Source organism: Anomaloglossus baeobatrachus, chromosome 2, assembly GCF_048569485.1.
Source record: "Anomaloglossus baeobatrachus isolate aAnoBae1 chromosome 2, aAnoBae1.hap1, whole genome shotgun sequence".
Classification (NCBI taxonomy): domain Eukaryota; kingdom Metazoa; phylum Chordata; class Amphibia; order Anura; family Aromobatidae; genus Anomaloglossus; species Anomaloglossus baeobatrachus.
This window is the reverse complement of record NC_134354.1, coordinates 779340223-779353030: the sequence shown is the minus strand read 5'-3', so window position 1 is coordinate 779353030 and position 12808 is coordinate 779340223. Positions and strand designations below refer to the sequence as shown.

Genomic DNA, 12808 nt, shown 5'->3' with positions numbered 1-12808 from the left:
AGTAACAATTTTAGATTTCAGCCATACAATGATTCCTAAAAATCAGGGAATCTGTCAGCAGGTTTAAGCTATGTAATCTGAGAGAAGTATGATGTAGGGGATGAGATCCTGATTCCAGCGATGTATCACTTACTGTCACACTTCCGCCTCCCCGTCCACATGGCTAGGAGGCGGTGCCTTCTCCCAAGCCTCACTTCCGGAGCTTGGATGCTTTAAAAACTGACATCTCCAGTGAACCAGCACCGGCTACAAGCTTAGCGCTGCTTTTCCTGTGATTGCTGCTCCTGTAAGTGTTATCCTGATCCATCTGTGCCTGTGCCCCCATGCCCTGTCTGTGTTCCGTCCCCTAGTCGTGCCCCCATTCCTCTGTCCCCTCTCCTACCTCACCACTCGGTTGCTTCCTCTGGTACTGACCTCAGCCTGACCTCGACTCTGCTTTTGCTCTTTCCTCTGGTCCTCCTCTTGCCCGTACTGTGCTTGACCCGGCCTGCCTGACCATTCCTCGCACGCCCCGCAGCTCTGCTTCCCAGCTGTGCTGTGAGGCAGTGTATGAGAACAATGTGTATCTACTTCCTGGTTCTTGTTGCTCCGTGTAGTGTCTTCTGCTGCAGAGCTCCGGCTCCCTCTGGTGGCAGCTTGACACTTACTGGGCTGTTTCAATAAAATCAGTGTATTATCAGCAGGCAATTATCACTACAGGAGTAAGTATCTCATGCCTCCTAGACCTGCTGCTCTGTGTAACCCCGCCCCTCCACTGATTGGCTACTTCCTGTATACAGCTACTAATCAGTGGTGTGGGCGGGGTTATATACAGCTGAGCTCTGCTAGATCTACTGCAGAGAAAACAGGGATTGTATGACAACCACTGCACCTAGTAATCTAAGTGATACATCGCTGGAATCAGGGCCTCTGCCCCTACATCATGCTCCTCCTAGAACATATAGCAAAAACCTGTTGACAGATTTCATGCATTATTATGACAGTTGTTATTGCGGTTACTACAGTTACAAAAAAAACCTTTTTGAATATTTTTCTAAAATTGAAACTTGGCAGAATGTTCATACCCAACCAATAAACAGTTTCAGACCATAGTATACGGCAAGTAAACACTTCATTTTAAAAAACAGTAAATTCAGAAAACTAAACTTAAAAAAATGTAAAAAAAATTCCTAGGGTTCAGATTCTAAAAAGAATAGTGATAGTTTAATTATTATTATTTTTTTATTATTATTATTATTATTATTATTATTATTATTATTATTTTATGGTTTCACATGGTTCCCTTTCGAATATTTTGAAGCTACTCTTCCAAATAACTGAGGTTTTTATCTAAATCTCATCTCTGATTCTCAGTGAGGAGACTCACGGGAGAAAAATATCTTTCCACAAGAAAAAAGAAAAGCATCCAGTACCACCTATAGGTAGAAACAGTGAAAATCAAAGTCTGGCCCCCCCAAAAAAGAGCTTAGGGGTATTAGCCGCCTAGAGTTTGCACTACAGAAAGTATTCTTCCTTCTGGAGGAAAACTAATTTGATCATCAAAACCTAAACATTTTCTAGTTTTGAGGGAAAGAAAAGCTTCAAGATCCTTCAAGATAACTTAAAGCTCCTGAGCTCAAATGAAAAATCTCTAAGAGGCCTCCGACCTATTATCTGTTATGTCAAATTAGGCGTCTTCTTATTTGGTCCTCCTCAAGAACGATCGCCTTGATTTGGACACACTGCAAACACAAGTCAGTCAACATTTTCTGTATTTTGAAATACGGAATTCAATGCAACTATCGTAAACTGTCATGATTTTCAATCACACCTTGGGGCTTGATACCATACAGCTCACAAAACTTATTTGCTGACATATAGCAACCTTTTTATCCTAATGTAAATGCCGCTGTTCTCCTGATTCCGGCACTATTTTTCTTTTTCTCCTACGACTTTCCCTTCCTGAGATATGGCCTCTAGACTTTTTGGCCAACTGCGTACGGTTCTCAACTCTTCTCTGTGGGAGTCTTCTTCAGTTGGCCAAAACATTCGAATTCAAGACACGGGAAGACAAGACCATATCTTGGGAACGGAAAGGCGTAGAAACAAAATTAAAACTACGCTGGATTCAGCAGAACAGTGGCATTTACACCAGCTAAAAGTATTATGTGTTTCTGACAAGTGACAGGTCTTCTTTAATGCTTTCCTATGGCATGCTATAGTCAAAAAATGGTCTTCACTCAGACTAGAATACTGCGGGTGCCAGTGATAAATGGGTCTACGACCCTATAGCAATATATCAGAAAAATTCACTGCACTCATTGGTTATGTTGCAAAATGGTGAGGGATTTATTAACAAAGAAGAAAAGCGACTGAGAAACCATTCGATGTTTCGACCCGCCTGGGTCTTACTCAAGAGTCGCTTGAGGATGGGTAGCTGGAGTGTGAAAATGCAATGCAAAAGCGCAATGGCGCTGTTGCATATGATATGAAGGTGTCCTTGAGAATAGTTAAAGCTGGGCTTGCAAGAGCAACAGCACTGTTGCTTTTTGAAATGGGTATCAAGTCTTCCATTTTCACACTCCAGCTACCCGGTCGAAACGTTGAATGGTTTCACAGTCGCTTTTCTTCTTTGCTAATAAAAGCCTCACTATTTTGCAAAACAACCGATGAGTGTAGTGAATTCTTCTGGAACGTTTCACAACATGTTTGCCTATATTGCATCATGTTTAGTATCTTTTTGTCAACCTCAAGCCTAAAATAATCAATGAGTGCCTATAAATGAATGTCTTAAGTGGGTTGACTAAGTATTGGTATGTCATTGAGGTCCTATCTGTGGAAATCCGACCACTATGTAGTTCCTACCAGATGGTAAAATGAAGAGGTATCTCATCTTATTTTTCCAGAATATGCAAATCTGCATATTGACTATATTGGACCAGCCATGGGGCCTCTGGAAAACATTTGTAGAGCCCAAATGAGGGAAAATATCATTGTACAGGGTCAGTGGATTCCCACTGATCCGACACTGATGACATACCAAGTCTATGCCCATAGAAATAAAAGGATACCAAGATGTGTGATGTGGAACAGAAGTGAACCCTACCTTACTGACCCTGCCAGTTATAGGCTTGACTCTGCAAGGTTTGGGCATGTCTCTGGTACCAGACACTATCAACTATCATTATCAACAACAACTGCTACAACACTGATGGCTTCCCGGCAAGATACATCTCTTCCTTTACAATTATGGCTTGTATATAGATATATTGTATTACTATTTAGAATTTTTGGTAATATTTTCCAGTTCATGATAGGTATATGTGGCTAAAAAAAAGGTGCCAATATAGTGCTAAATAATATAATGGGTTACACATATGGGGCAATTTAAATGCCCAAAATTCAGCAAATAGCTGAAAAAGTAAAGTTTTACAATCCTTAAGGGTTTGATTAGAAAAACATGGCCGCTTTCTTAAATAAACCTCCTCTCTTGTGCGTGAAGTGTGTCTTGTATTACAGCTCAATCGAATTAAAGTGAATGGTTAAGGGACCTTTAGAGAGAAGAGATCCAGCGCCGGTTAATAGGGATGTTCACTATTCGGACAACCCCTTTTTAATCTGAGTGTTAGCCCCCATTAAAATAACAATGCATATACACAGCTCATGTGCTGGTGCTGTTCCAGCGGTGTCATCGCTGTTCCAACGGTGTTGGAACTTACTCTTCCAGAACTCACATGATGTTGTTACGTCATGAGAGCTTTGCTCCCAATCTGCGTCGGCTTCACTCTCTCCACTTTCGGTCGAACGTCAAAAGGAGGTCAGAGCTGCGTCTGGCCCCTCTTTTCCTATTGATGTTTGATCCAGAGGCAGGGAGAGGGAAACCAGTATGGATTGGGCTCAGGACTTGTGTGACGTAACGATCTCACGTGAGCCTCGGAAGAGCGAGTACTGACACAGCTGGAACAGCGCCGGCATCGAAAGGTGAATAAAAGTGGTTTTATTTTAATGGGATTGAGAAGGAGTTGACCAAATAGTGGAAAAACCTTTAAACCATCCCTTTTGCTAAGCCCCAGAGAGCGTGTGCCGACGCCGCTGGAACAGCACAGGCACCAAAAGATGAGTATAAGTGGTTTTACTTTAATGGGATTGTGAAGGTTGTCCAAATAGTTTACCGACCTTTAATCTATATCTTTTGCTAAGCCCTGGGAGAGCAAGTGGAAACACCACTAGAACAGCACTGACACCGCTGGAACAGCACTGACACCGCTGGAATAGCACAGGCACCAAAAGATGAGTATAAGTGGTTTCACTTTAATAGGATTGTGAAGGGGTTGTCTAAGTAGTGGACAAACCTTTAATCCATCTCTTTTGCTAAGCCCCGGGAGAGCAAGTGCCAACACCACTGGAACAGCGCTGACACCGCTGGAACAGCGGCGGCACCTAAAGATGAGTATAAGTAGTTTTATTTTAACGGGATTGTGAAGGGGTTGTCCAAATGGAGGACAAACTTTTAATCGATCTCTTTTTCTAGGCCCTGGGAGAGAGAGTGTCAACACTGCTGGAACAGCACTGACACCGCTGGAACAGCAGCGGCACCGAAAAAGGAGTAAAAGTGGTTAATGGGATTGTAAAGCGGTTGTCCAAATAGTGTACAAACCTTTAATCTATATCTTTTGCTGAGCCCTGGGAGAGCGAGTGCCAACACAGCTAGATAGGGCTGACACAGCTGGAACAGGGCTCACACCGCTGGAACAGCGCTGACTCCGCTGGAACAGCAGAGGCACCGAAAAATGAGTAAAAGTGGTTTTATTTTAACGGGATTGTGAAGGGGTTGTCCAAATAGAAGACAAACCTTTAAGCCCATCCCTTTTGCTACTGTGCGGGATTAAGGAACTAGTTCAAAGATTTTTCGAATTGGCATGGAGAGAAAAACTCCCAACCTGGATGGCAACCTTTTACTTTTTGCCATATCTTTTTTAAGAATCCCATTAGTAATGTCTTAATATGGAGCCCATAGTTGGAGAATGAAAATCTGAAAATGATCTGCATTTAATATGGCTGTCAAATTACTGCACCATCACATATGGGGAAAAGTTGGAGCAAGAGTCATAACACTGCTATAAAAAAAAAAAAAAAAGTTGGCGGCAGAAACATAATCCGGCGCATAATACTAAAGAATGACGTGATGGGAAATGGTACATGTATCGCTAGTATAATACAAGGTTACTCATTATCATAAGTCTGGGGAGAGGGATAGGAATGAGTTTCTATCCTCCGTAGCCCAGGGGACGACTAATGAGATTGGCTACTTCAAAAATGCTACATACTACGTCATTCTACCTAAACCACCACATTGTGCTATGAATCATCGAAGGATCCAGAAGAAAAGACGAAAGTCTGCTGTGCTGACGGCAAGGTGCAGAATATAGAAAACGGAGACATCGAGAGCGGATACTCTACAGATATGAGGAGACTACGTCAAGAACGATAAGGGGTTTCCATTAGAATATGGCTCATTTGTCATCTATCACTATCTATGCGGCATGATCTATAATGGAGCCTACAGATCCTGAAAATGGACCAGGACGTTAATCGCAACGTGCCCCCCATACATCACTGGGACGGGATGATTTACTGGAGTGCGGATTTGCTTTACCTATATTGTAATGATACTATATGCTTCCTGCTTCTATAGAAATGAAGGGGTACTCCATTGTAAGACATCTACAACCTCTTCCCTGATCATGAGGACGAAGACCTCTATTCACCCCATCGCTAAGAGGAGATGGTCTACAGCGTGTCTTGAATGTAAACATGCCCAACCTCCGCATCATCCTAATGTCCACCAAACATGTTCGATTATTTGGTGGACATCTATCTCCTCCGACTTCCCCGGAGATTGAGCACTCATGTACTCTATGAGGCTGAATCTGTAAGACCCCTATGGTACTGGCTGAACTGTTCCCAAAACATAAGGATCATCTGTTGAAAATCAAAAGGATGGATCTTTTCCCCCCGGTTGGGAGAGTCAGGAGGACCCCATAAATATTAGGTTTGGACAACTTTAACTTAAATGGGCGCCTTAAAGGGAATAGGTCAGCCGGTTTTTGCTATGTAATCTGAGAGCAGCATGATGTAGGGGCAGAGACCCTGATTCCAGTGATGTATCACTTACTGGGCTGTGTGTTGCTGCTTCAATAACATCAGTGTTTTATCAGCAGGAGATTATCACTACAGGACTAGGTGTCTCATGCATCCTAGTCCAACCCTGCCTCCAGCACTGATTAGCAGCTTTCTGTCAATGTACACAGAAATCTGCCAATCAGTGGTGTTGGCGGGGTTATACAGTCAGTGGTGTGGGCGGAGTTATACACAGCTCAGCTTTCAGAGCTTTACTAGATCTTCAGCAGAGAAAATTGTGATTCCATCACAACCGCTGCACTCAGCAAACTAAGTAACACATTGCTGGAATCAGGATCTCAGCCCCATACATCATGCCACTCTCAGATTACATAGATAAAATCTGATGACATATTCCCTTTAAGTTATACTCTTGGTCTTATAGCTTAAGGTAACTGGGGACTGATTGAACTCTCAACTATCCAGCATGTAGGACATATCCAGTAGATAAATGAAAAAGTTTTTAGACCAGAATATAACGTTAATATATATTGAAAAGTTCAGAAACTTTGTATTTCAAGTCCTTGCCATTTTCAAGATCTCTGGTGTTGTCCGATGTATATTCTCAACAACACAGATATATGGGCTTCAACTATGAACAAATCACTCATCGGAATGAGCCGAGACTTTGTATCGACTAGCGACTTGGCTACCGTTCTTAACAAAAAGTCATGGTGGAATTGTTTTTTAAAGTTTCCTAATAGATTCCATGCACTTATAATGGGGGTCCATCAGGTTATCTTTTGGGTTTCGAAATCTTTGATGTCAAGAATACACCACAACCCTGATGGAACGCTAAAAAAAGACCAACGTAATAAAAGACTGAAAGAATAGAATTTTGTTCTCATTGTCTTATAACTAATGATGTCATAGGGTTCAGTTAACACTGATGGGGGGGGGAGTATCACATTTCCGTTCACGCCCCTATTGTTCTTATTGATTCAGAATTCAGAGGGGACTTGTCCTTTGTTTGTGCCCCTATATAAGCTGGTCACATGTAATAATAAAAGGAGAATTATTTGAGTACAGCATAGTGTGTGTGCTGTATTGATTTCCCGAGCGCTCGTAAAGCAAATCTTATTAATTTGGAGTTCCAGAGGCATAGAAGGAGTGTATTTCGCTCACAAGACTCAATGGGCCAGAGTAACTAAGACTGGTATATACCTTTTAAAGTGGCCTCTCGGATATCCCCAAATGGATGTACTGTACAATTAATGGGAGTTGACATGTGAACACTATTGAGGAATGGCTTTCGTTAGTCAACCCAAAAGGTGCCCATGAAGGTTTATATTGAGTTGTACAATTTGTCAATTTAGGTCAAACTGGTTTGCAAAAAGTTAGATCTAAGCTCCTCATACAAAGGAGATGTGTTTAGGCCAAACTTGCTAATTTTGGTTCCACCGGATGAACATCCAATGGAGATGGGGATTCATAAACTCTACGTTGATGGAAGGTCTCCAGGACGACACTGATCAGGAACTGGGGTTTCAACAGTTTGATCCTTCCATTTTTGGGGGAAATAACCCTTTGTCGGAGGAGTTTGGCTGCAGCTTACGCTCAATTTTCTCCTGAGAACACATGCGTAAGTGTATAAGGGTGTGGTGGTGGATACTGTAGCTGTCAACTGAAGGAAGGTTTGGCTGACAGCTTTATCGTGTGTATGGTTTGAGTCTATAATCAAGGAATGTTTTTGAATGATCAATTATGGACAAACGAGACTTCCTTTATGCCTTTTAGAAAATGCTGAATCAACCTAAGATGTAAGGAAGACCATACTGTAATGCAATTCTGCACTATCACCTGAGCTTTATGTGCATTGCTATCCAATATATTCAGTTGCTCACATACTTGGACACTATTTTGTAACAGATGTGGGGGATTGCTTCACGAATGGTGCAACTTTTTGATTTTTAGGAGCAACCATCAATGTTCTAGATGATATTAAGTATCACAAATACTATAGGCCACAACCTTCAGAATGGTAAAAAGTATCACAAATACTCTAGGTGGCCTCATCAAAACCACTCTTTGCCATGTACTTTATGAAGGTATATGGACCTCATAGTAGAGGTTCTCCTCATAAGACCACCACCAAAAAGGAAGGAGATTAAGTAAAAGCAGCTCCTGTTATGATTCATGGTCAGGTAGGAGTCAGATGAACTTTACTCAAGTCTGACTCCTGGAACCCCCCCATCATCCTCTCATATTGCTAAGGGTAGATTAGAAAGTGGACCTTCTGGGATTTATTGCCGGATGAGGTGATCACCAGAACAAAGGCTGTCTGCAGCTCCTATTCTGGTTCATCGTCAGGTAGGAGTCAGATGAACCTTACGCAAGTCTGACACCTCAAACCCCCCACCAACCTCTGTGATTGCTAAGGGGAAATTAGGAACTGGACCTTCTGGGATTTATTGCCAGATGAGGTGATCACCAGAACTAAGGTTTTCTGCAGCTCCTATTCTGGTTCATGGTCAGGTAGATGTCTGATGAACCTTACATAAATCTGACTCCTGGAACTCCCCACCATCCTCTGCTGTTGCTAAGGGGAAATTAGAAACTGGACCTTCTGGAATTTATTGTTGGAAGAGGCGATCATAAGAACAAAGGTTGTCTGGAGCTCCAATTCTGGTTCTTGGTCAGGTAGGAGTCAGATGAAGCTTACACAAATCTAACTCCTGGAACCCACCAGCCATCCTTTGGTATTGCTAAGGCCAAATTAGAAACTGGACCTTCTAGAATTTAATGCCGGATGAGGTGGTCACCAGAACAAAGATTGTCTTCATTAAACTCCCTCTTAAAGTTTGTTGTAAACTTAAGAGTAGAACTTGACCTTGGCCATAGAGTGAACTATCAACCTATATGGACGCACACCACTAGGCACCATTTGTGGTCAAGATCATATTCTAATAAGCTTGTGACCACAATGACACATCTCCACAACAAAGAAAATCATATGTTCCAATCCTATCATCCAACCAATGTTACTTTGAGGTTGGTGATAATTCTGGTGGTTAGGCATGACTAAACTGGAAGAAACGAGACGGACTGATGTATCATAGTATCATAGTATCATAGTTTTTAAGGTTGAAGGGAGACTCTAAGTCCATCTAGTTCAACCCGTAGCCTAACATGTTGATCCAGAGGAAGGCAAAAAAAACCCAATGTGGCAAACAAGTTCCAATGGGGAAAAAATGTCCTTCCTGACTCCTGTACAAAGCTAAATTGACAAAGCCACAACGTTCAACAACATAATCTCATAATTTTATACTTTAAGTGAGAAGGCTATATAATCATCAAACATCCAAATAGTCTTTTGTATGTCATTCATAAAACTGCTCTCCTAATGAAACACAGCCAGTCTTGTTCATGGGTTGTGTCTAGAATCCATGCCTTATTTGTACGACACTTGGTTAGAGTTGAACAATTCAATTCAGGTAACCCTGATCCGGTATTCAGGAAGATCATCCATGGTAGCTGGTTTTCACTATTGGCCAAGTAAGCACCAAAGGCACCAATGATGGTAGAACAAGAATGTTGGGCCCAGATGTGAAGACGGAGGACCAGTATGGATACCGGATCAGGACTCATGTTTAGACTGAGGTGCAGTACTAGACACAACCTATAGAGTGGCGCTGTTTCATGAGTCAGGCAGCCCTGTATGAGCTATCTTTTTCCATGGCCATCAGTAGTGACACCATAATCAGGTAACGGTAGGACAGTTAGTGACGGCTGGCGAGTACCAATTTCGCATTATGAAATTGAGCCAAAAGGTTGAGTTACATGTGTTAGTAGAGACTCACATAATTTATAGAAAACAAATTGTAGAAAGAACCTAGTAAACAGGATAAGCTTTGTAATTTTTTATTAATTTTTTTAACTTTTCTCTAAATTTTTGAAAAAAAACCCAAAGAATAATTCTCACCCAAAAGCAAATTTTTGTAAAATATTTTTATGATCGTCACAATCTGATTTATTAAAGGGGATATCCAGGATTGGAAAAAGCGGCTTTATTCTTCTAGAAAAAAAGATAAACCTGTCCAAGCTTTCGGTAACGGTATAAACCCCTTTAAGAAGTGAATCTTACTAAGCGGAGTACCCGAATGGTGCCGTTTTTGAAAAAAGTCCGCCATGTTTTTCGAATACTGTAAAAAACCCTTTAATAAATAGATCAGAAGATGCTTGGGGTATTCCGGCCTAGACTATGCGGTCTTATATAATGTGCCAATCCCTTTTAACAGTTTCGTAGAACGTCGTCTATAGATCTCCGATATACATTATACTTCTTATCCACTATGAAAAAAGACAGCGCTTTATTGCTTCTATAAGTTCATTAAAATGTTCATATCATACATAACAAACACAGACTTCGGACTATGGTTCCAGTTGGGTTTCTGTAGGGTCTGGAGTTTCATAAAGATGGACCCAAAGGGGGGAAAAAACAGCCATGATGGACAAGGCACGCACATTGGTTAAACACAAAGTGGCTTGTATGGCTAGTTAAGTCAGATTATATACATCATGTCATTAGTCAGGTAGAAGCAAAATCTGTGTAAAGCATTTTTGGGATTTTTTTTTTACATTTTGTGCTATTCCAGTAAACTATCATGTCGTGGATGCCGACAAGCTCGGTGCTCAACCACCAAGGTAAACATATTAAAGTCTACTTGTCACATATGCACAATGGATACATTATGCAGGTAGTAAAGAGCCAAAGAGTGCAAGATATTCCCCAGTGAGTCTGATATTGAGACTGTCCCAAATGCTTACACATGGAGACAATGGAGTATGGGGGCATTTGGAGCTTGGGTAGAGTTCGGCCAAGGAGTGTAAGATATTCCCCAATTGTTCTGGTATCGAGACTGTCCCACATCCTTAAACATGGAGTCATGGCGTATGGGGGCATTTGGAGCTTGGGTAAAGTTCGGCCAAACAATGCAAGATGCAATGCAAGATGCAAGATATTCCCCAATGGTTCTGATATCCAGACTGTCCCACATCCTTAAAAATAGAGTCAATGGTGTATGGGGGCTTTTGGAGCTTGGATAGAGTTACATCAGATTGTGAATATTTTTAGGATGGAACATCTGCCACATTCGGTTGGGGATTAAGTGGTAATTCCCATCGATAATACTTTGTTTCCGTAACATCTACACAAATGAATGGGAGTTACAAAAAGCCCAAAAGCCAACGAGCAAAGCCGTGTCCGTAACTTGGGCGTTATGGGAGACGAAAGCCGGCCAAGAGTGGGCCAAAGGGAAGGGAGACCCACAGGCCACAATTACTTGGAGGACATGGACCTCAAAACGAATCATTGCCTAATGTTCTGTTGGCCATGAATTTTTTATGTTGCCTATCCTCTGTGGCATTCTAGGCTGTGTTCACCTGGCGATCACAAAATGGGGGAGTAATCCTGAATCTGAGAATTCTACACATCACAAGACTTTTGGAGTTAGACAGACAAGTGTTGGCTAGACAAGCTCTCGGTGCTAGGGTGAAATAACGCCCAGCTATGATATTAATGGCCTTCTTCAATTTCTTGGCCGTGACTTTGTGATTTGCGTCTTATAGGCTGTATCCACTTGGGTTGGGCCGATTCCACTGTATATGAATGACAAGCAAACTTTTCTCTTATTGTCTCAACACCAAGGTCTACAACTATCAAAATCAAATTGATGTATATGTCCACCTAGGTTGAATGGTCAGCACCCTGCTTACGAGATGAGACTTTTTGAAACTTTTTCTTTCGAAATGCAATTTTTTTTCTTTAAGTATTAAAACACTGTGCATACTTTTGGCAATAAATATAAGCAACATGTTAGAAGGATTGTCTATTTAATTTTTGCAACATATCACTGACATACTGTACTATCAAAAGCCATTGGAGTTCCAGAGTTGGCGTTCGTTACTAAAAAGTCCGTGACGAATGCGACGACTTTCTTGTATCCCTAGGGGCTAGTCATGAATGGCTATACATACAGGATAGATATCATTAATTAAAAAAAAAAGGATGACGTTTGTCACACTTGAGTTTGATGTTGGGTTTCCATGTAAGGAATGTGGGAGTGATCGATTCGAAAGTCGTCTAAACTTTCATAGTCACTTATGGCCACTTCTGTATCTTCCAGTCCACAGCTGGCCGACACGTCGGAAGAAGAAGCACCTACTGAATTGTGCAAGGATAAAGATACATTATCTGTGCTTGTCTTGTCCACCTTTTGGCTTTGGGCAGGCACAAAAGTACTAAATGAATGTCCCGGTTGTAGGCTGGAAGTCTCTATTTCGCTCGAGAGATGATGGGGTGGGAGGTATTGGCTCGGATGAAATTGCGGGCGCCGCCGGCAGTCTGGACTGAGTGTGCTGATCACAGATCTCGGCTGTACTTTAGGAAGGGTGTCGTAATGTTCTTGAAAGTCCTCCGGGAGAGGAGGTGGAAGCTGATCTTGACTTAAATAGTCTTCATGTTGAGGGGGTGGGTAGTCACTGTCAATGTCGTATCCTCCAAGGTAGTAATCCGTCTCCAGTTCTCTGGTGCTACCATGGTGGGCCGATGACCCATCGGCAGTTTCATAATTCGGGGCCTCCTCAATATCGGATAAATGAGCACTTGGCATCCAATCAGAAGTGTCCCAGTGGTACGCTGTGAAGACAT

General features: G+C 41.9%; 1 protein-coding gene across 5 annotated transcripts in view; it reads right to left on the bottom strand.

The window, feature by feature from the left end:
• Window positions 1-2627: 2627 nt before the first annotated feature.
• Window positions 2628-12808, bottom strand: part of FAT3 (FAT atypical cadherin 3) — an 846518-nt gene continuing 836337 nt past the window's right edge. For all 5 annotated transcript variants that reach the window (XM_075337574.1, XM_075337573.1, XM_075337576.1 and 2 more), the window contains one exon: window positions 2628-12796. In XM_075337574.1, coding sequence (XP_075193689.1) covers window positions 12177-12796 — 620 coding nt within the window. In that variant the 3' untranslated portion in view covers window positions 2628-12176. The remainder of the gene's footprint in view (window positions 12797-12808) is intronic.